The sequence below is a fragment of the Heloderma suspectum genome, chromosome 6 (assembly GCF_057233095.1).
Source record: "Heloderma suspectum isolate Gila_16-S chromosome 6, 16-S_ref, whole genome shotgun sequence".
Classification (NCBI taxonomy): Eukaryota; Metazoa; Chordata; class Lepidosauria; order Squamata; family Helodermatidae; genus Heloderma; species Heloderma suspectum.
The window spans coordinates 122,526,103-122,549,984 of record NC_139463.1 but is presented as its reverse complement, the minus strand read 5'-3'; the positions used below and the strand labels follow the sequence as shown (position 1 = coordinate 122,549,984).

The window sequence follows — 23,882 nt, the reverse complement described above, 5'->3', positions numbered from 1 at the left end:
TTAATACTTTTGTCTCATTAATTGCTCCCTGTTGTTCAACTCAGGTCTCAGCAGAATGATGTAGCATTTGGGGGAAAAGATGCAACCCAGTAATCCAGCATTGGAACACAAGATGGAGAAGATCTCCACAGCCACCATGTCTTTTCCTCTTGTGCTCAGGTAAGTGGGAACAAAGGAGACCCACACACTGCAAAACACCAACATGCTGAATGTAATAAACTTGGCTTCATTGAAAGTGTCCGGTAACTTGCGGGCCAAGAATGCCACAATGAAGCTGGTGATGGCCAAGAGGCCCATGTAGCTGAGGACACCATAAAACAAGGCCACTGACCCTTCATTACATTGGACAATGACTTCTCCATTTCCTGAGTGCATGTCTACATCAGGGAATGGAGGAGACTTTGCCAGCCACACAGTGCAAATACTTGCTTGAAGAAGTGAGCAACAAAGGACAGTACAGTTGGCCAGTCTTTTTCCTACCCACTTCCTCATGTTAGACCCTGGTCTGGTAGCCATGAAAGCTACAACCACAGTGATGGTTTTGGCCAACACACAAGATACAGCCACTGAAAAGATGAAGCCAAAAGTTGGTTGTCGGAGAAGGCAGGTGACTTTCCCAGGTTGGCCAAGGAATAGCAAAGAACTGATGAAAGAAAGCAGGAGAGAGATGAGGAGAGTGTAGGTGAGGTCTCGGTTGTTGGCTTTGATGATGGGGGTATCTCTGTGTTTAATAAAAATGCCAAGCACCAAGTTTGTGATCAAAGAAAACAAAAGAGCAACTGAGGCTAAACTGACCCCTAGAGGTTCTTCATAAGATAGAAAACTGAGAGCCTTAGGAATGCATTGATCTTGATCCTTGCCTGGATATTGATGGTCCGGACATTTGAAACAGTCATCCAGATCTAAAAAATGGAAAGAGGCCCCATTTCAGCACCACTTCAACTCATGGGCTACTCTCACTCTGCCTCCCACGAAGGTGTTGTTGCTCATGCTGACTCCTGACATCTGGTTCCAAGCATAACCCCTCTCCCCTAGTACTATTTTTCTATTTAGCTTCACAGTGAATGAATTCAGGCTTTCTTTGGCTGAATGGAATACACAATACCCTGGAAAACAGGCTGGTAGGCAGGCTGGCAGAGTCGTTTTGTGCTATGTGCATTTTTCAACAAAAACTTTGAAAGCAAAGTGGTATAACTTTCCATTGGTTGCACAGAAGGACATGAAATCCAGGTAATGCACAGCCCCCATGCCAAAACCCTGAAGATTCCTCATATTTTGCTTGCTTTGCCACACAGTGTAGTATTACACTTTAATAACATGTGTTAATGTGCGTAGTGCTCTGCCCACTGTATTTTGAAATGTGGACTTGTGCATGGAGCTTTGCCACACAATGTTTGCTTGACCACAACACAAGCATGTACACATTCATACACACACACACACAAACACACACATGGCAGGGAGGCAAAAGATAAACGAATACAGAACAACCTACATGCAAAGAAAAGGGCTTTTACCTTTTTTGGGGGGGATATAGAGTTCAAAAATGATTTTTTTTGCAAAAAAACAACAACGGCGTAAGCAAATGGTGGCGGCTACTGCGGCTGCCATTTGCATTCCTTATTTTTGGCCATCTTAGTCTACGTAAATATTTACGTAGACTATTATGGCGAAAATAAAGGGAACACAAATAGCGTAGTGGGCACTATTTGCGTTCCTCTTTGATTCTCTGTTTTAGCCAATGTAAATATTTATGTAGACTAAGACGGCCAAAAATAAGGAATGCAAATTGCGGCTGCTGTAGCCACCGCCATTTGCATACACTTTTTTTTTTTAACCCAGACGTGATAGGCTACGTAAGTCTTTACGTAGTGTATCATGGTTGAAAACAGGGACGCAAACGACGGCGGCTACGACAGCCGCCATTTGCGTCCCTGCTACCCAGCCGCCGGATGTCTGGCTGCTGGCGGAGCCGGCTGGCGGCTCTGCAGAATATCCACAGAGTGGAGCCGGCCGGGCAGGACTCCGGGGGGAGGGATGGAGTGCCTCCCCCCGCCGAGGATTCCAGGGGGAGGGATGGAGCACCTTCCCCCCCACTGCAAAGCGGATCCACGAAACGGTAAGTGACTTTCATACATCCCTACACAAATAGCGCCCACTACGCTATCTGCGTTCCCTATTTTTCACTGTTTTAGACTATGTAAATGTTTACATTGGCTAGAATGGCTAAAAATAGGGAACGCAAATGGCGGCTGCTATAGCCGCCACCATTTCGTGTGTCTCTTTTTTTGTTTTTGATGGCTTGCCGTGATAGGCTACATAAATACTTACATAGCCTATCACGGCAAAGACCAGGATGACAATGGTGGCCGTGGCAGCTGGTCGAAAGACCAGTCGCTGCCGCCGTCGTCCAGAACATCCGCCCTAGGTAAGCCTCGTCCCGGGGGGAATCTGCAGGGGTGGCGGGGGGCAGGTCGTTCCGCCACGGATTTCAGGAGGCCAAATGCCAGTTCATTCGGCCTCACTGAAATCCGTGGCGGAATTCTCTCCATCCCTATATCCAACTCTAACCAGACCTGCCACACACAAGGAAACAAACACAGGCTGACCTCCGATATATATAGTATTTCCCCCACTCCCTCCACTACTATCACTGATTAGAGACTGCTGGGTTAGGTTCAGCCCCAATTTGGCAACTAGTGTTGCCATTCACCAAAGTTCACTCACTCCTCCTCCTCTCCCCTTCCCCCCTCCAACCTCCTCCTTGCCCCCTCTCTGATCTTTCACAAATCGTCACATTTAGAGGCAGACTGTCTGAGCTTCAGAAGGCATCAGAATAGCTCCAGATCTCCGAGGCGGACCGAGGCACTTTGGCGCAAACCCACTTCGCTTTGGAGCACCTTGGTGCTGGTCTGATCTGCTTCAGATCTCACCGAAGCACCCCCAAAGTAGCCCGATTAGCTTTGGTATTCAGATTCAGCACTGAAGCAATGCACAGCCCTACTTTTTATAAAGTGCATGCAAACACATTTCATCCATGGGACAAGATTGCATAGTTCGGATTGTGCACCCAAGGATGTACCCGAGTACACGCCCAGGCAATCTGAGATTTTCATGCCAGAAGAAAAAGCTCACAATCTCAAATGACCATGAGTTGGACAGACTTTGCGGCGAAATTCAGCGAGCCTGAGTTGGGCTGATTTCTACATACCTACTGCACATCCATTGAACTTAATGGGTCAGCTGCCATTCTGAACAGTGTGCCGGTGGACCAGACCCTTCTCTAGAAGGGAGAGTCATGCTCCTTCTGAAATTAAACTTGGACCCTGCATGTAATGTCTCTGTTTTGCAACCTATTACCCAAGCATTTGCAGGCATTCTACTCTTGCCATCCCAGGCATCCCAGCTGTGATATTTCAGGCAAACAAACACTTGTTTTAGAGTCATTTTTTGAAAGCATAATCCAATATATCTTATATTACTTTAAAGGAAGACCCAGTTTGTCTTTTGCTGTCTATTCTGTCATTCTGTGTTTCTCATAGAAATTGCTGTCCTCCTCCCAAGGCATCAGTCCTGAAAATTTTCAGTCACACTGGGCACAGTGTCTGGGTTTTATTGGGCAAGGAAAACATGAATGACATATATTCGTTTTCATTTGTATTTTATTTTTTGCTGTCATCTGTTCTCATGAATCGATTCTGTTACAGAGGAGCTCCGACTTGCTGTCTTTTTAGTATTGCCTAGTGGCTTGTCCCTTAACCTCCCCCCGCCCCAGGAAGGTTGAGGATCAGGCAGGATAAGGAACCTGCCATTTCTCCTTGATGAACTCTAATCCAAGGTATCAATATAAGGAACTCTCACCTTGTATTCCAAGTATGCATAAAAGTGTGAGACCTCCAGTACATGTTCTGAAGGCCTGATCTCCTAGTCACTGACTTAAACAAGTGGCTGAATCTACCTCCTGAATTGGGCACCTGGCAGCCTGAGGAGAAAATAATTCTATATATCAAATATTGCAACAACTGATGAACACATTAAAAGCAATTACTGAGCCTGAAAGAGAATATTAGCTTTTGGGCTGATGAGAAATGTGTTGAATGAATGAATGAATGAATGAAAGTAAAATGGATCATTGGTCCAAGTTCACCATCATTCTCCATTGTTGGGGAAGTAAAATACTTTTGGTTTCATTTGCAAAACATGTGTGCTTGCCCTGTTCAAAGCTCTAAACATGACTCTGTGTATGTTCCCACCAAAATGATCATACATTGTTGAACACGTGCACGCTTTCCTCTCATTCCCATTTCCCAGTTCAATTTGCACAAATTTCCTCCTTGGCTGTATCAGGTCTGCTCTTGTTCATAGAGGAAATTTGCACAGATTTGTGGAAACTTCCCCTGATCTCCCATTCGATGCTTGCTTTGCACAACTTCCCAATTCGTGCAGACTCAGCAGTGATCATGAACAGTGATCAGGAATGCAAACAGGCATCAAGCACTAGGGATGTACGAAAGTCACTTACCTGGTCTCGCAGCTTGCTTCGCGGTGGGGGGGAGGTGCTTCGCTTCTCCCCCCGAAGTTCAGGCCGGGGGGGGAGGCTTCCCGCCTCGCCCGGCCGAAATTCAGGCGGTTCTCCCCAGCCGCGAACTTCAAAAGAAAAGTAAAAAAAAAAAAAAAAAAAGCCCCGTGATAGGCTACGTAACGATTTACGTAGCCTATCATGGCTAGATCTGCAAAGTCAGCCGTGATAGTCTACGTTAATGGTCACGTAGCCTATCACGGGTGACTTTGAAAAAAAAAGAAAAAGTGCATACGCAAATGGCGGCCCCCATAGGGAGCCGCCATTCGCGTTCCTTGTATTCCAAGGGGGCGGGAGGGGCGGAGAATTTCTCCCCAAACAACCTTCGGTGGACCGAATGCGTTGGCACTCGGACCCCCGAAGTTTCGGGGAGAAATTCTCCCCCATCCCTAAGCATGACGTGACTAGCAATGTGATGTTCAGAGAATTCTGGCAGGCTCAGACATTGCTTGTTCACCCTTGTGGTATGAGAGAATTGTTTCCTGGTCAGGAGAACGATTTACCAGAATTAAACCTTTGCCTCATTTTTCTAGGAGAAGTAACTAGGGGTGCACAAAAGCCACTTACTTAGTCTTGCAGCTTGCTTTGCGGTGGGGGGGAGGCGCTTCGCTGCTCCCCCCGAAGTTCAGGCCGGGGGAGAGGCTTCCCTCCTTGCCCGGCTGAAATTCAGGCTGGGGAGGAGGAGCCTCGCCTCGCCCGGCCGCGAAATAAAAAGTAAAAAAAATACACGCCCCCGTGGTAGGCTACGTGACAATTAACGTAGCCTATCACGGCTAGATCTGCAAAGTCAGCCATGATAGGCTACGTTAATCGTCACGTAGCCTATCACGGGTGACTTAAAAAAAAAAAAAAAGCGCGTACGCAAATGGCAGCCTCCATAGGGAGCCGCCATTCGCATTCCTTATTTGGTCGCTGTAGTCTAAATAAATCTTTACGTAGACTACAGCGACCAAATAAGGAACATGAATGGCGGCTCCCTATGGGGGCCGCCATTAGCCATACACGCTTTTTTTTTTTTTTTTAAAGTCACCCGTGATAGGCTACGTGACGATTTACGTAGCCTATTACGGCTGACTTTGCAAATCTAGCCGTGATAGGCTACGTTAATCGTCACGTAGCCTATCATGGGGGCATTTTTTTTTTTTTACTTTTATTGGAATGGCGGCAGCGGCAGCCAGTCGAAACACCGGCTGCTGCCTCTGCCCCTATCGAAGACCTGACGAACCGCCGCTGGGACCCACCACCGGGAGGGACATTTGGGAAAGGTAAGTCCCGTCCCGGGGGGGGTGCGGGGTGCCGGAGGGGTGCGGAGAATTTCTCCCCGAAACTACTTCGGGGGGGCCGAACACGTTGGCACTCGGCCCCCCGAAGTTTCGGGGAGAAATTCTCCCCCATCCCTAGAAGTAACGTCTGTGATCTCATTTCTTCCTTTTCTACATCTCTCTTCTCTCTCCCTTTCTCCACTATCAGATAATTCCCTGATCCCCACATCACAACTGCCTCTAATTTGCCCCACTTTACTGAAGCTCGCTGCATGTCTCTTTGTTTCCGTAATGACCTTCTACATCGTTGTCTGGCTTTCATTCTCTCCTCTGGCTTTGATCTTTGAAGCCCTGCTGGTCTGCAGGCTGTTAGCACCCTCCCCAGCAAATGGGGCCCTAGCCCTATTGGGGATCTGCTGTGACCTTTTTGCATCACACTTTGAGAACAAAAGCACTTGTCTCTGCAACAAACTTGATGCTGTTGTTAGCACAGTTCCAGCTGAGGTGTCTGATGCCACCATCTCCCCGATTTTGTGGGATCCGTTCCTCTTGCTGCGACTCGATCATGTGGACAAGGTGCTTGCAGCAATGTGACAACCCACGTGCCCTCTTGATCCCTGCCCCTCCCGGCTAATAAAAGCTAGCTGAGGGGGTATGAGTGGGTGGTCCAGGGAGTGATAAATGCTTCTTTCTGGCAAGGGGTGGTCCCCACTGTCCTTAAGGAGGCAGTAGTGCAACCACTCCTGAAGAAGCCCACTCTGGACCCAGTGATACTAGATAACTACTGCCCAGTCACAAATATCCTTTATTAGGGAAGGTACTTGAGAGGGTTGTGGCGGAGCAATTTCAGGCACTCTTGAAGGATACTGATTATCTCGTCCCATGGCAGTCTGGGTTTGGTTCTGGTTGCAGGGCCCAATCAGCCTTGGTTGCCCTGATGGATGACCTTTCTCAAAAGGAACAGGGAAAGTGCAACCCTGTCAATTCTGCTCATCCTCTAATTGGCTTTTTTTGATACCATCATCCATGGTATCCTCCTGGCCCAGTTGGAGTCCAGTGGGATGAGCATTGGAGGCACTGTATTACAGTGGTTCTGGTCCTACCTATGAGGTGAATTACGCACAGTAACATTGGGTGATTATTCCTCAAACCCTTGGCAATTGAGCTATGGGGTTCCATCTTCTCCCCAATGTTGTTTAACTTCCATATTAAGCCACTGGGAGTGGTCATTAGGGGATTTGGAGCCAAATGCCATCAGTATGCTTATGACATGCAGCTCTATCTCCCTGTGACATCCGAATCAGGATAGGCTGTGCAAGTCCAGGATCAGTGGCTAGACTCAGTAATGTGCTGAATGAGGGCCAATAAACTGAAGCTTAATCCTGTCAAGACAGAAACACTGCGGGTGAGTGGTTCGCAGGTCCAGGAGATAGGCTCATTGCCTGCACTGGATGGGGTTGCACTCCCTCTGAAAGTTCAGGATTGTCGTTTGTGGGTATTTCTGGATCCATCGCTGTTGCTGGAGGCCCAAGTGGCTGCAGAGGTCAGTGTGCCTTTCTGGGTTCAGGAGGTTTGCCAGCTATGGCCTCTCCTGGACAGGTGGTACAGGCAACAGTAACCTCAAGACTGGTTTACTGCACTGTGCTGCATGTGGGGCTGCCCTTAAGGCTGCTCCAGAAGGAGGAGCTGGTGCAGAATGTAGCAGCTTGGCTGTTGTTGGCAGCTGCCCCAGTTCAGCATGAAACTCTTTCCTGAGGAACCTGCACTGGCTGCCTATTCACTACTGGGCCAGGACGTCTCGCTTACCAACCTGCCAGCCCCTGAGGTCATCAGAGGGCATGTTCCTGGTGGTTCCATATGGAGCTATGGCGCAACTGGAGTCCAGCAGGAGAAGAGTCTCGTGAGCTGGCCCCCTTCCTATGGAATTCCTCACCTTTCCGGGTCAGGCAGCTGTCAATGTTCTGTTGCTTTGGGTGTAAGGATGGACAACAGTCCCTTACCTGGTCCCGCAGCTTGCTTCGCGGTGGGGGGGAGGCGCTTCAGTTCTCTCACCTAAATTCTTGGTGGGGGGGAGGTGCCCCGCCCCTCCCGGTCGAAATTCAGGCCGGGGGGGAGGCACCCCATCCCTCGCTGCCAAAATTCTGGCTGGGGGGGAGCGCCCCGTCTCCCCGGCTGCGAAATAAAAAAGTAATGGGAAAAAAAACACGTGATAGGCTACGTAACGATTTACGTAGCCTATCATGGCTAGATTTTCAGTCAGCCATGATAGGCTACGTAAATCGTTACATAGCCTATCATGGGTGACTTTGAAGGAAAAAAAATGCATACGCAAATGGTGGTGCCCATGGGTGCCGCCATTTGCGTTCCTTATTTAGGCATGGGTAGTCTACGTAAAGATTCACATAGACTATGGCAAAAATAAGGGCAACGCAAATAGCGTTGCCCTTATTTTCGCTGTAGTCTACGTAAATCTTTATGTAGACTACCTCTGCCCAAATAAGGAACGCAAATGGCGGCACCCATGGGCGCCGCCATTTGCGTACGCACTTTTTTTTTTTTTCGAAGTCACCCATGATAGGCTACATAACAATTTACATAGCCTATCACGGCTGACTTTGAAAATCTAGCCGTGATAGGCTACGTAAATCGTTACGTTACCTATCACGTGGTGTTGTTTTTTAAAAACTTTACGGGGAAATTGTGGCGGCGGCAGCCGGTCGGAAGACCGGCTGCCGTCCCCGTCCCCGCCGAAACACCGCCGGGACCCGCCGCCGAAAGGGACATTCGACAGAGGTAAGTCCCATCCCAGGGGGGCGGGGGGGTGGAGAATTTCTCCACCAATTTGGGGGGGTGGCAAGGCATGCCTTGGCATTCGGCCTCCCAGAGATTCCTGGAGAAATTCTCCGCCATCACTATTTGGGTGCGTCCTGAAAAGATTGATTTTTTTTCCTCGAGGGACTCACTGTGGTTTTATCAGGACTCAGCCAGTCAGATCTCTGTTTCCCTTTAAAAACAGTAATTACTTTAACATGTTTTTTTATTCTTCTATTCTATCTGCTGTTCACCACTCCAAAGTCTTTGCTTGTGGTCAGGTGTACAAATATTGTAAATACATACATACATACCTCTCCTCTGTGATCTCTTTTTAATCAGTGTTATCTCTTCCTGAATTCACCTTCTCCTCATGTCTCAACAGTTGTAAGAATATGAGCTGCATGCTCAAGTTCTGCTTATCAAAATCATACTTCAGGGTTGTTTAACCAAGACCTCATAGTGATCAATATTTTTATATGTTGCAATAAAATGCACATTATTTTGATCTAAATCCTGAGTTGTGTTCTGTTACTAATTTCTATCTGATAGAGGTCTATGATTTAATCTCCCCATAGCACACCATGACCCTCAGTTCAAGATCTGAGAAACACGTTTCAATTGAGTAGAGATATGTATGAATGTGATTACATGTGATTACATTGTGATTGCAATTCCTATAACTATGAATAAATGAGGCACATTTTCCCACTTAAAAAAAAAATGACTGCACAATCTGGCTAGCACACAATGGCAATTTATCACTTAGAAATGAACATCTGAGGGCAAAATTTAACGTTCATTTAGTTTTGCCTAACTTAATGAACGCCAGCTTTCTCTACATTCATGTAAGTGTTTCAGTTCAGATCAGGAGAATAACCAGGAGGATTTAAGATTCTACCCAACTACTCAAGGCGTCCCCTCCGCCTTGGTGTGTTTGTTTGTTTGTTTATTTGTTTGTTTGTTTAAGTCTACATTTAGGTCAATTGATGCTCCCCCATCCTTGTTTAAAAAAACAAAACAAAACTACAAGAAAGAGTGGAATTTTGTGGGTAAATAAGTGTGGAAGAGGGAAGCTTAAATCCTTTTCTCCTGGAGTACCATGGTGCTGCTCCAAATCTGGGTTGCATGTGCTTACAAGAGAGTAGAGAAAGCTAGCACACAGAGCTCCACCATGTGGAGGTTTAGTTTGGTCCTGAAACAACAGTTCCAATCAAGGCTGCATTACTGAGAAAATGAATACTACTTAGCCTACCCATTTTGTTTGAAATCTTCCCTTTGGGGCATGGGACACAGTCATAGCAGCAAAACTTCTCCCCTTCCTTCCTTTTCTTCTGGCTACCAGGGTGGCAGTGTGCATTACACAGAGAACGTGGAACCACCTATGCATATAAATGAAAGGAATTATGACAGAAGAAATGTATATACGTGTGTGTGTGTGTGTGTGTTGCCTCTACTTCTTTTTTAAATTTGTAGCTATGGAAAAGTTGAATCATGTGTCATTTGTACAGGAAGCGTACCATTATTTTCAAAATAGGAAAATAGATATTTGGGGCATCCATATTGTACCAAGTTTTGTAGCACCACAAAAGATGGACCATGGAGCGCATGATACCCCTGATAACTGGTGGGGGTGGAAAGTGTTCAACAAAATTGGTGTGTGTGAAGGAGGGTGGGCAGGACTAAGAAATCAAGGCAGTGAAACAGCCAGGGGAGTATAGGCCAGGCACCCAAGAGGATAGCTCAAACAGTATGCCAACTCCTGATAAAGCATTGTAGTGCAATCATAGGCTGCAAAGTTAACTTCATTCAGCTGAATGACCATGTGGAACTGGACCTCTGCTCCACACCTCACCTGCCCTATGTTTAATGACACTTTAAAACTCCACAAAAGGTGTTCTTGTGACTATCCTGCTGTCACCTGATGCCCCCTGAGTAAAAAGTAAAAAGCCGGCAGCAGTATAAAGATCTAAAAATGCAACTACATATGTATAAGCAACAAAAATGGAGGACTAAAGTGACTGGGAAAATAAAAAAGGTCTTTGCTTAGTGCTGAAAAGACCATGAAGGCACCAGATGATCCTCTCTGGGAAGGGCATTCCACAGCCACCTAAAAGGTCCTCTCCTTAGTAGGCACTTCATCTGTCAGGGACACCTGGAGGAAGGCCTCTGAGGCTGACCTTAGGGCCAGGGCAGTTACATATGGGAGGACATGATGCTTCAGGTAACCTGGCTCCAAGATGACTAGTGGAAAATCCTCAAATGGTGTAGTGACTATCCTGCTGTCAGCTGAGGCCCCCTGAGCCTCTGCCACAGCTGTCACCACAGCCTGTATCCACAGCTTCCTGATAAAGGATGGGGAAGAGGTGGGGGTGATTAGACTGGGAGGAAATTTATTTATTTATTTGTTTTATTTATTTCATTTCTATACTGCCCAATAGCCGAAGCTCTCTGGGCGGTTCACAAAAATTAAAACCAAACAACACACAATAAAAGAATTTGAAATATATAGAACATTAAAACCATAATATAACAATACAACCACAATAAAACCTAGCAGCAGTGCAGGAGTTTAAAATCCAGATTTAAAACAACAAAGATAAAAATTTAGAAAGCTAAAATGCTAAAATGCCTGGGAAAATAATAAGGTCTTCACCTGGCACCGAAAGGAATACAATGTAGGTGCCAGGCGAACCTCACTAGGGAGCTCATTCCAGAGCCGGGGTGCCATAACAGAAAAAGCTCTCCTCCTAGTAGCCACCCGCCTCACTTCCTTTGGCAAGGGCTCACGGAGAAGGGCCACTGATGATGATCTTAAGGTCCAGGCAGGCACATATGGGAGGAGGCGATCCTTCAGGTAACCTGGCCCTAAGCCGTTAAGGGCTTTGAATGTTAACACCAGCACTTTGAATCGGGCCCGGAAATGGACTGGCAGCCAGTGCAGCTGGAAAAGTACTGGCGTAATATGAGCTCGCAGGCCAGTCCCTGTTAACAAGCTTGCTGCCCTATTTTGGACCAGCTGAAGTTTCCAGACCATTTTCAAAGGCAGCCCCACGTATAACGCATTGCAGTAATCCAGACGAGAAGTTATCAGAGCATGGATAACTGTAGCTAGGCTATCTCTGTCCAGATAAGGGCGTAGTTGGTATACCAGCCTAAGCTGATAAAAAGTGCTCTGTGCCACTGAGTTCACCTGTGCCTCAAGTGACAGTTTTGTATCCAAGAGCACCCCCAAACTACGAACCCCGATCCTTTAGGGGGAGTGCAACCCCCTCCAGAACAGGTTGAATATCACCTAGCCGGGCAGACGAACCACCCACTAACAGTACCTCCGTCTTGTCTGGATTGAGTTTCAGTTTACTGGCCCTCATCCAGTCCATTACCGGGCCCAGGCACTGATTCAGAACAGCCACTGCCTCACCTGGTTTTGATGAGAAAGAGAGGTAGAGCTGGGTGTCATCTGCATATTGATGGCACCTCAGCCCACACCTCCGGATAACCTCCCCCAGCGGTTTCATGTAGATGTTAAACAGCATGGGGGATAAAATAGAGCCCTGTGGAACCCCATGGCACAATTGCCATGGCACAGAGCAATAATCCCCCAGCACCACCTTCTGGAATCGGCCATCCAAGTAGGAGCAGAACCACTGCAGTTCAGTGCCTCCAACTCCTAACCCAGACAACCTATCCAGAAGGATACCATGGTCGATGGTATCGAAAGCCGCTGAGAGGTCCAGGAGAATCAACAGGGCCGCACTCCCCCTGTCCCTCTCCTGGCAGAGGTCATCCCACAGGGCGACCAAGGCAGTTTCCATTCCAAAACCAGGCCTGAAGCCCAATTGAAATGGATCTAGATAATCTGTTTCATTCAAGAGTGCCTGGAGCTGTCCTACAACCACCCGCTCAAGCACCTTGCCCAGGAAGGGGACGTTGGCCACTGGCCTATAATTGTTAACATCCTCTGGGTCCAGGTTAGGCTTTTTCAGGAGTGGTCTAATTACTGCCTCTTTTAAACCGGCAGGCACCACTCCCTCTCTCAAGGAGGAATTTACAACCTCCTGGACCCAGCCGGACATCCCTTCCTTGTTTGATTTAATAAGCCATGAAGGGCAAGGGTCAAGCACACAAGTGGTCGATTGGACTTGGCCAAGCACCTTGTCCACATCCTCAGGCCTCAGTAACTGAAACTCATCCAATAAAACTGGACCAGACGGTGCTCTGAACGCCTCTACCAATGGAACTGCATTAATGGTGGTGTCAAATTCATGACGTATCTGAGCGACTTTATCCTCAAACGTCCGTGCAAACTCGTCACAGCATGCTACCGAGGGTTCCACCATCTCTCTCCCTGGCCCAGAATGTAACAGGCCACGAACCACTCAGAAAAGCTCCGCTGGATGACACTGAGAAGATGCAATGCTGGTGGAAAAGAACTGTCTCTGCCACCCTCACCGCCACAATATAGGCTCGATAGTGGGCTCTTACCTGTGTTCGGTCAGACTCAGCATGAGTTTTCCTCCACCTGCGTTCTAGCCGTCTCCCCTCTTGCTTCATTGCCCTCAGCTCAGGTGTATACCAAGGAGCTGGCCGGGCTCTGCTCAGAGGGAGAGGGCGCTTGGGCACGATCGTGTCAACCGCCCGAGTCATCTCTGCATTCCACAGAGCAACCTCGGCTTCGACAGGAGCACCAGCCATACCAGCAGGAAAATCCCCCAGAGCCCTCTGGAATCCATCGGAATCCATTAATCTCTGGGGGTGGACCATTTTAATAGGTCCCCCACCCTTGCAGAGGGGAAAGGCCGCCAGGAGTCTAAACCTCAGCAGGAAGTGATCTGACCATGACAAAGGGACAGATGTTAAGTCCTCCACTTTCAGATCACCATCCTCCTGCCCAGTTGAGAAAACCAGATCAAGCGTGTGTCCTTTTATATGCGTTGGGCCGATGATATGTTGGGACAGCCCCATGGTTGTCATGGCAGCCATGAAGTCCTGAGCCACCCTGGATACAGCGGCCTCGGCATGGAAGTTGAGATCCCCCAGGACCATCATCTTGGGGGTCCTCAACACCAAGTCCGAGACCACCTCCGTCAGCTCAGGCAGGGAGTCTGATGGGCAGCGGGGTGGGCGGTACACCAACAGAATCCCTAATCTATCCCGGGTACCCAACACAAGGTACAAACACTCAAGATCTGCACTCGAATGAGCAGGAAGCCTGGAGAGGGAGATTGAATTCCTATAGACCACGGAAACCCCCCCTCCCCGACCCTCAAGTCGGTGTTGGTGCTGCACCAAGTACCCAGGAGGGCACAACTGGGAGAGAGTGACCCCTCCCAGTTCCCCCACCCAGGTCTCAGTAATACATGCCAGGTCATCCCCCTCATCCACAATCAAATCATGGATGAGGGAGATTTTATTTTGGGCCGACCTATGGATGAGGGAGATTTTATTTTAGCCGACCTTTTATTTTGGGCCAAGGAAAGAAAAAACCTGCTTCTTTTCCTTTCCTGCTCCAAATAATTTGAAATAGGTTGTTGGGCATTCTGGAGCTTCACTGCTCAGTGTACCCAGCAATGTCTGTAAAAGTTTCCAAATAAAAAAGGAGAGGGGCACATTTGTCCCTTCTTGCCACCTGATAAGTGGGGGGGGCAGCGATCAACACAATCGGTGTGTGGGTTTGTGCATACGTGTGTGGGGAGGGTAGGAGTAATAAAACAGGGCAGTGAAACAGCTAGTTATATTGGGGGAGACAACCCAGAGTGTAGCTCAGACAGCGTGTTAGATAATGCTAAGGTATTGTTGTCTCATCATAGATTCCAAAGGAAATGACATGCAGCTGAATGAACTACCTGGAGATAGGGATGTCAGAGAATTCCGCCACGGATCTCGGGAAGGCCAAATACCAGCGCATTCGGCCCGCCGAAATCAGTGGCAGAACGGTCTGCCCACCCCCCGCCCTCCCCCTGGGATGAGACTTACCTGGGGTGGAACTTCCTGGCGGCGGTGGCTCCGGCGGCAGCTCCGGTGGCGGTTCGGCAGCGACAGCTGTGGCGGCCGGTCTTCTGACCGGCTGCCGCCGCCACCATTTCCAGTTACAAAAAAAAAGTGATTGGCTACATAAAGATTTACATAGCCTATCACGGATAAGTTAAAAAAAAAAACTGTGATAGCCTATGTAAATGTTTATTTAGCCTATCATGGCTGACTTAAAATACAAACAAAAAAACGCGCGTACACAAATGGCGGTGGCCACGGCCGCCGCCATTTGCATTCCTTATTTTGACATGTCTTAGTCTACGTCAAGATTGACGTAGCATCCACTACGCTATTTGCGTTCCGCTTATTTTCGCCATCTTAGTCTATGTCAATCTTGACGTAGACTAAGACGTGCCAAAATAAGGAACGCAAAAGGCGGCAGCCGGGGCCGCCGCCATTTGCGTACGCGCGTTGTTGTTGTTGTTTTAAGTCAGCCGTGATAGGCTACTTAAACATTTACGTAGCCTATCACGGCTGACTGCAGGGACGCAAACGGCACCTGATAAGTGGGGGGGGCAGTGATCAATACAATCACTGTGTGTGGGTCTGTGCATAAGTGTGTGGGGAGGGTAGGAGTAATAAAACAGGGCAGTGAAACAGCTAGTTATTTTGGGGGAGGCAACCCAGAGTGTAGCTCAGACAGCATGTTAGATCCTGCTGAGGTATTGTTGTCTCATCATAGATTCCAAAGGAAACGTCATGCAGCTGAATGAACTACGTGGAGAAGGGAAGGTCCCCCAAGAACACTGCAGAATACATACCTGGTTAAAACTTCTGTGCCACACAATAAGACCCTCATCAATGATGAGTTGTTTTCCTTCAGGAACATTCGCTTCCACCCTTCCAACTTTAACTCTCTGGAAGGAGTTGTTTGGAAATGTGACCAAGTTCATAATGTCAAATCCACCTGCTATTTCTCTTTGATAATTAAAGGATACTGTTTCTCCAGCTGAGTTGTTAAATGAAATGCCTTGAAGAAAGGAGTGGAGCTTGTTGCAAGAGAAAATGGCATAAAGAGAATTATGGGGTAAATACAATATATTAGATAGTTTGTTTACTGATGGAAAACTGGGAGGAGGGGATAAAACATATTAGTTCATCTTTCTTTGCTGGTCTTGTTCATGTAAAAAGCATCACTATGGACCTCAAAATTTAAATTATGATGATTCAATCATAGGAAGAAATGTAAACCCAGAAAACATCAATGAGTGTGTTGTACAACTTCATCCATCAGTCATTCTTGTAGTATAAATCTAGATGAATTCTGACTGTGTATTACTCTGTTTACTCAAATGAATGTTTCTTTTATGGAGAGCTTACCTGCCAAGGCTGCACATCTTTAGGGTCAAGCATTTTACCCCCCACCATTGCTCTGTAGTTGGATCTGGATGAGATCAGGGCATGCAAAGCATGAGCCACAGCATAGACAGCATTATAGATGCTGTAGCTGTGGCCAGTCATGTCCATTTCAAAGTGAGGCCCAGGAAGACTCTCCAGCCTCTCCTCTCCAGTACACATCCCATCGACCTTTTCTGGCACTGCTGGGTCAGGGAAGGAACAGTCAAATGCTTGCTCCCAGAAATCCTTGAGGAAATCATCTCCTTGAGTCCAATCAGGTTTTATAAGTAGAAGGAATTCCCTGAATGCGAGAAGATCCTTTGAGTGAGTTGTAAAGGAAAGGGCACCTTGGAACATCTCAAGATCCCAACCCCTCTGAGGGCCCATTAATATGAAATCTATCTGAGCTGTGGTTATCCACACCTTTCTCCATGATGAGTTTCCCTGATTTCTAGGATCACTTAGTAACATAAGAGTTCTCAGCCATGAAATTGTCAAAGATTCTCCATAGACAATAAATATACTGACTTTATGATATGTGAAAGTTGCAGAAATTTTTGAGAGTGTATCAGAAAGCTCAGCGAATTTATCCAGATGGGCTAGTTGTGGGATTGCTTGTGTGAAGGCAGAACAGATTCCATTTTTGGAGAGCAATGGCTCCAGAGTCTGCAAGAAATGTTCTCCACTGTTGTTATCAAGAATGAGGATGCCAACCCATGTCCATCCAAAATTTTGAAGTAACCGTATAATCCCAATGTACTGGAGGGCATCATTTGGGACCATGTGGTAAATGGAAGTCGTCTCACTTGTGTCTCTCACCTCTGGGGACCTTGAGCTGCATGTGAGCTAAATGGAGATGTTTTAGAGATGGGTAAGGATAAGTCTCAATGTATACATGATTGATTATGCCATTGGACTTTGTTAAATTCCCAAGACATTGTCTGAAACATATGGTACAGCCTCCTTGCTGAAACTAAGTAGATATGGATCTTGCTAAGTGGACTCCATTTCTGAAGTCATTTGTCCACCCCATCTAGTCTGTTTTATTGTCACATGCATTTGATCTACAGTTTAATTGACTCTAACTTGCCTCTTATGAGAGAATTAAGTCTTCCAAATGTTGAAGCAAATATGAGAAGGCAGTCAACCTTATTTTACTTAAGTACATGCAGATGGCTATAGGGGGGGTTGAACAGTGAGTTTTCTGCTCAGTTGACACCAAAGTAATAAAAAGTAGAATAGGACAGGGGTAGAAAATGGATGTGAAGCATACAATGGTAGAGACAGAAGAAACTGAATATCCAACATTTCCCCAACAAGCACACAACATTACATAGACTCCCCCAAAACTCTTATAATGTTCTTGGTCCTCGGAGAGAAAACCAACAAAGGGAAGGGAACACGAGAGCAGTCCTAAAGCAATTGAAAAGTGCTGGTAAAAGCATTCTGTGTAATTACAGAGGTTAGAGCTGTCAGTCATAAAACTATAGCCCCACCTATCCCCCCACACACATTTCCTTTATATGCGGAAATTGGCCGGAAGTGTTTCAATTTTTGCAGGCATACTATATCTTTCTGTCCCTCTGAATCTTGACTCAGATTCAATTTGGTCTGCTTTAGAGGGGCCCCACTTTGACCTAGACATGGGCCAAACATTTCTGTATTACCCCAATGTGTTACTTATTAACATGCAAACTGAACAGATTCCCCACCCCCTTCCATAACACATACAGACATCCTACCTGTGGTATTTTGTAGAAACCTAAAACTTCTGCCATGCGAGTAGACGTATCAGAACCAAGTCCCCCAGTGATGGCTAAGAGGTTTTTCTGGGTGTCACATTTGTAGTTGGGGACAAATCGATGTGACTTGAAGAGCAGGTCCAGAGTGATCCGATAGGTCATCCTTTCATCATAGTAGCTGTCATAAATGTGGAAGCCGAGTGAGACATTGGTCAAGATGTGGGGATCCTCGTTGATCTCATTCACAGCAAATGCCAAGGCCAGAACATGCTGGTAGAATTTTGTTACCATACTGCAAATAGTGTTAATTTACAGCTTCAAAAGGAAATTCTAGAATGTCTGAGTTAATTCTGTAACAATACCAGGAATACCTGTCCCTAACTGATTTAGAGTGTAAGGGGTTTAAAAAAGTGTTATGGATTTTTCTGAGCTAATGAACACTTCCCTCTGTAGCATTTATATGATTTTTTGTGCATCAGAATGCCAGCTGCACAAACCTAAGCAACACTAGCACAATGACATTATCTGGCATGCTGATTTCCCTGGGAAATGGATGTAGTTTATCACAGTGGTTACACTCTTTGAATACTGCTGTAAGAGCTCTAAGCTAATGGTATCATATTTTCCAGGTCTTTAAGATCATGTTCAGAATCACATGAGAAGGGATGGGATGCAAGCCCACTTCTTCTCAGGACAACCTAAATCCACCCTGCTCCCATTTTTCAGCAGTTCTTTGTGTGCCAGGGGAAACATTTTATCTGAGTGCAGAGTTTCTTGCTCTTCTGGTTGTTTTGCTGGCAAACGTTCGGGTTGGATCTGTTTCCAGTATTAATCAACAAATAACACAGTTATAATGCCAATACACTTCATTTATCATACTAAGCACACTCTAATGGCAATGTCCAACAGGGTGCAACCACGAACATAAATTACGTTGCACTAACATAAATGACACTAGCACAAAGGCATTATCTGGCATGCCAATTTCCCTGGGAAATGCATGTAATTTATGATTGTGGTTACACTCTTCGGATACTGCTGTAAGTGCTCTAATCTCATAGAATCATAGAACAGTATGGTTGGAAGAGGCCTATAAGACCATCGAGTCCAACCCCCTGCTCAATGAAGGAATCCAAGTGAAAGCATCCTTGACTCAGGTATTTGTGTATTACAATTTCTTAGTCTTTAAGGTCACATTCAGAGCCAGCTGAGAAGGGATGGGATGCAATCCCACTCTTTTCAGGAGAACCTAAACCCACCCTACTTCCATTTTTCTCCCACTTTCCCATTTTATCTTAGTGTCAGTTTCTTGCTCTTCTGTTATTTCTCTGGCAAATGTTCAGTGTGGAACCATTTCCATTATTAATCAATGAAGAACACAGATATGATGCTAATTCAATATCACGACAATAATAGCTTTGGATATTGGGCGGTATAGACATGTAATAAATAAATAGAATAAATCACTATGGGCTTCTCCAGATGGGGCTTTTATCTGGTGATTGAGATTGGTTGCTCACAGAGGATTGTGGCTCCTTTACCTGATGCTGTCAACCTCCAGCGCCCCTCCCATGGTTTCCAACCATTTCCCTGGCTATATTTGGAATGGAAATACTGAGCTGATAAAAAGAAGCAGTTTGAATTGGTTTAAATTGGTCCATATAAAGTGGAAGTGGCACTATAGCAGTAGTGCCATCTAGTGGTTGTATAACAAAATGTTTAGAACTCACAGATAAAGGGGGGAAGCAGGGGGAAGGGAAGCACATGTAAAGGGCCAATCTTAATCTCGCCAAGAATCTGGAAGCAGAAGCCCCAGGAAAATCATGGGATAAAAATCCTCTGTGTGGAGAAGCCTTATGGTATATTCAGGTACCCATGTTTGTCTGAAATCCCTTGCTACTACCTTGTTCTTGTTATTCTTGTTGTTCAATCATGTTTTAAATTTTCTTCAAAATCTGATAGCACTTGGATCTCTGTATACAGAGATACCTGATGCAAAGTTCTTCTGGATTTTGCAGATTTCCCCCATTTTGTATGGTTTGTGAAGCATGACAGGGATCACCATTGAAAGTTCAACTTCCACCATGTCCTTGTCAGTGGAGATACTCCATGCACCTTGCACACATCTGGGGGCATGCACATTTGAGGCCCGTTTGGTGCAATTTTAAGAATGCATTCACTTTCCCCACCCTCATCTCACGTTCCAGACTAGAAAGAACTCTCATTGTGAGAGAACAAATTCCATCTTGCTTGTGCAGTTAGTGGAATGCATAAGACTGAGAAAGCCCTTGGGGTTCTTTCTTTGAACATCATCTCACAATTAACTGCCAATAAATGTATTCCGTTCTTGTCTTCCTCACCCAGCTTTAAGTGACCTATCTTTCCTTATATAGTCTAAGTGACCCTAATGCAGGGGTCAAGAACCTTTCGTATTCCAATTATCCTTGGACTACATTATCATTGGTGATGATAGCTGGGGTTGATGGTTGTAGGAGTCAAGCATCCTCCAGTGTGTGACATCTTGCTCAGACTTAGACTTAAGGGAGTCTAAAGGCCCAAACACACAGTACTTTAAATTCCTATCTAGCAGCTACTCAGAGGCAGGTGCAGGGTGTGTGTGTTGGGTGTGTATGTGATCCAGATTTAGATACTATCATGAGAGTGGAGGCCTGACTGAAATGAAATGCATAACGTTACAGTAGGGGTGGGTCAGCATTTCAGTTCACTTCACTTTTGATTAGAATTTACTGAGACTTGCAATGTTCTCTGTATTCCGGACAAAAGCAACTTGGGTTGTTTTTTTAAAGAAATGAATATGTGACAACCCAAAACTTAAATATTTACACATCCATTTTCACTTTTACACATTTATATCCACAATTATTTGTGATAGGCATCTGGGAGGGGGGGGATACTTACTATGGAAGGTCAAACAGATTTAGAGAAGGATGCTCCTTGAACAATACTTCATTGAAAGCATAAGTGATCTGAGAAACCATCCCACCAATAAGGAGGCCACCTGGCTGGAACCAGTCCTGTGGAATGGGGAAGGGATCGCTTGTGGGGCATTTTATACTCTCAGCTTTGCACAGGATGGCAAGCAGCTGGAAGTGGATCACCAGTAGCCACAACATCCTGGTGAACTAACCTCTCTGTAGACAGAGTCTCCTGTTTTCATCCAGATGAACTCCCTGACTAAAATAGGCTACATTGGATGGGGGGGGGAGACTGAGGGGGTCAGAAATATCAGACAGATCTCTGCCTGTACTGAAACCCTATTCCTAGCTGTTTTGGGCACAGGGGTTCATTTATAAGCATTTTCAGGCTTCCTTGTTTATTTTTCTCAACTGCCTTCTGGGAAGCCTTTGGAGCTTTGGCCAGGTTTACAAATTACTGTGATTTGAATAATGCCAAGGAGAAATAATCAGTTCTTCAGTGTTTGAGTTCTCAGAGCTGTATCCATAGCAAACATATTAACCCCCCCTCCCATATCTGAACTCCAGTCATCTTTCCTTTTAGTGTAATAAATGGGAGGTGTTAAAATATTCCCATAGGGAGCAAACACCAATGGGAATGTTCGGCTCAACAATGATTGGGACACAAAGCATTACGAAATCCTGACATTAGGTCTCTGTCCAAGTCCTGTTTTATTAGAGGAATGGGGGTCAAATGTCTCTATAAAAGCAAATCTGTGACTTAGTATTGTTAGATGTGAAATTATTGAGAGGATCACCTTGCTTTTCTCTTAAACATGCTCCAGGGATGAATTGGTGTGGGAAAAGTTGTAAACACTGATGAAAAGTCTATGAAATTTAGCATATACAGATGCTCATTGTATTATTTTTTACCTGATACACTTAATATCCTTTTCTTCAACTCAATGGTGCCTATTCATAATTAAGTATTATGATTTAGTATCAGGGCAGAAGAAGGAAGAACTATGGCATCCCTCCAGCCATTGTTGTGTCATCAGTATAAGGTGACTATAAAATATATGCAAAGCCTCAAGATATTTCATTTCTGTGCTTCATAACTGAAGTAATTAGGGTTGTCATGGGGGCATGACTGGGACTGGGAGGCTGGTCCCCCACACACACTTGGCCTCCCAAACCCTGCTTGTCGAGCCATGGGATGCTGATGGACCCATTTCAAATAAATGAAGCAGGAGTAGGGATGTCACAAGGGTCTGTGGGGGGTGGGGAGCGGAGTCTGATGGACTCCCCCTTGACTGTGTTCCCGGGTCCCACTTGCTGACCTGTGGGGCACTTGTGGACCCACTCAGCAAGCATCTCATGGCTCAGTGAGTGCCTCTCAGCTGCCCGTCCTCCTAGCGGCCCACCATGGTGAGCAACAATGGTGGCTTCGGATTTTCCAGGTAGGTAATGTTGTGTAGTTGGCAGCTTGGAAATGTCCATCTATGCAACATTACAAGTGTGAATGGAACATTCACATTTGTAATATTGTGCCGATGGCCCCTTCACAGCTGCCAATTACTCAACACAACCTACCCGGAAGTGTCTGAGCCACCATTGTTTCCCACAATGAATGAAAAGATGGAACATTCCGATTAAAACTGTGTGGTAGCTGATTCACAAAAACTTGGATTCAACATTATATTTACCAAAAATCCAAGCTGCCATTTATTCTCACAATGGTATCTTGTTGAGGGATTGGGTGGACACAAGGCACATATGAGTCACCTGTGGACTGTGTGGAAGGTCCTCAAGGGAGCAGAACAGGGGTCAACAGATCGCAGTGGTTTGGCAAGTTCCCAGCGGTGCAGATGGTGGTGAGTCCATCCATCCCTACTCTAATGGGAGTCATAGAGTGCTCGCTTGGCCTTGCAAGTCAAACTGTGCTCATGTCCACATGGCACCCAGTTTTGGGACTCAATGGGTACTAGGGATGGGGGAGAATTCCTCCACAGATTTCAGTGAGGCCGAATGCACTGGCATTCGGCCCCCCGAAATCCGTGGTGGAACGGCCTGCCCCCCGCCCCCCCATGGATCCCCCCCAGGGGGAGACTTACCTGGGGTGGAAGTTCTGAATGGCAGCGGCTTCAGCGGCAGCTTCGGCGGCGGCAGCAGCTGGTCTTCCGACCAGCCGCTGCCGCCGCCATTTGCATTCTGGTGTTTTTTCTTTTTCTTTTTTTTACCCAGATGTGATAGGCTATGTAAAGACTTACATAGCCTATCACTTCTGGGTAAAAACAAAATAAAACGGCATATGCAAATGGTGGCGTCCATGGCGGCCGCCATTTGCATTCCTTATTTTTTGCCGTTTTAGTCAACGTAAATAGACTATTACAGCGAAAATAAAGGGGAACTCAAATAGTGCCCACTACGCTATTTGCATCCCATTTATTTTCGCCGTAATAGTCTACGTAAATATTTACGTAGACTAAAATGGCAAAAAATAAGGAATGCAATTGGCGGCCGCCGTAGTCGCAGCCATTTGCGTAAGCGTTTTTTTTTTTTTTTACCCAGAAGTGATAAGCTACGTAAGTCTTATCACTTAAGATAAGGCCATTTGCATCCCTGCTGCCTAGTGGCTGGATGTCCAGCTGCGGCCGGAGCCGGCCATCGGCTCCCTGGAATCCCCACAGAGAGGACCTGGACGGGCAGGACTCCAGGGGGAGGGACAGAGTGCCTCCCCCCCACAAAGCAGATCCACGAAATGATAAGTGATTTTCGTACATCCCTAATGGGTACTCTACCAGTGTTGGTAAAGTGCTCTGTCTGGATGTGCAGTTTTTTGGAGGGTGATATGTGGATTAGTTTATGTAACTATATGTAATTAATCCATAGTAAACTCTTTGCTCACAGAACCTGTTGGGCCTAGCTCCAGCCTCATTAGCCCCAGTGCCACAATGGTGTCTATGGGTTCAGAGCCAGACCCTGATTCAGGATTAGGACAGGATAAGCAGAAACTCAGTCAAATCATGGGGAGCTGATGGTCTGCAAGTGGCCTCTGCTTAGTCTCCCATCTGATCAATGCCCAAAGAAGAATGAGACTGTGAGACTCCCTTTCAGCCACAGCTGCAAGGTCAGGCTCTCAGTTGTCTTGTCTGATCGAGGCAGGAAGACACAGTTTACAACCCTGCCAGGTGGGCACATT

General features: G+C 46.3%; 1 protein-coding gene across 1 annotated transcript; it reads right to left on the bottom strand.

Annotated features, from left to right (window-relative positions):
* LOC146342966 (vomeronasal type-2 receptor 26-like) lies at positions 1–18,056 on the bottom strand. Its single transcript, XM_084808103.1, has 5 exons — positions 17,755–18,056; positions 16,006–16,837; positions 15,447–15,674; positions 9,908–10,034; positions 1–902 (listed from the first exon to the last, which is right to left on the bottom strand). Exons 1-5 carry the CDS (start codon positions 18,054–18,056, stop codon positions 1–3), a joined length of 2,391 nt encoding a protein of 796 aa, XP_084664229.1.
* Positions 18,057–23,882: the final 5,826 nt, after the last annotated feature.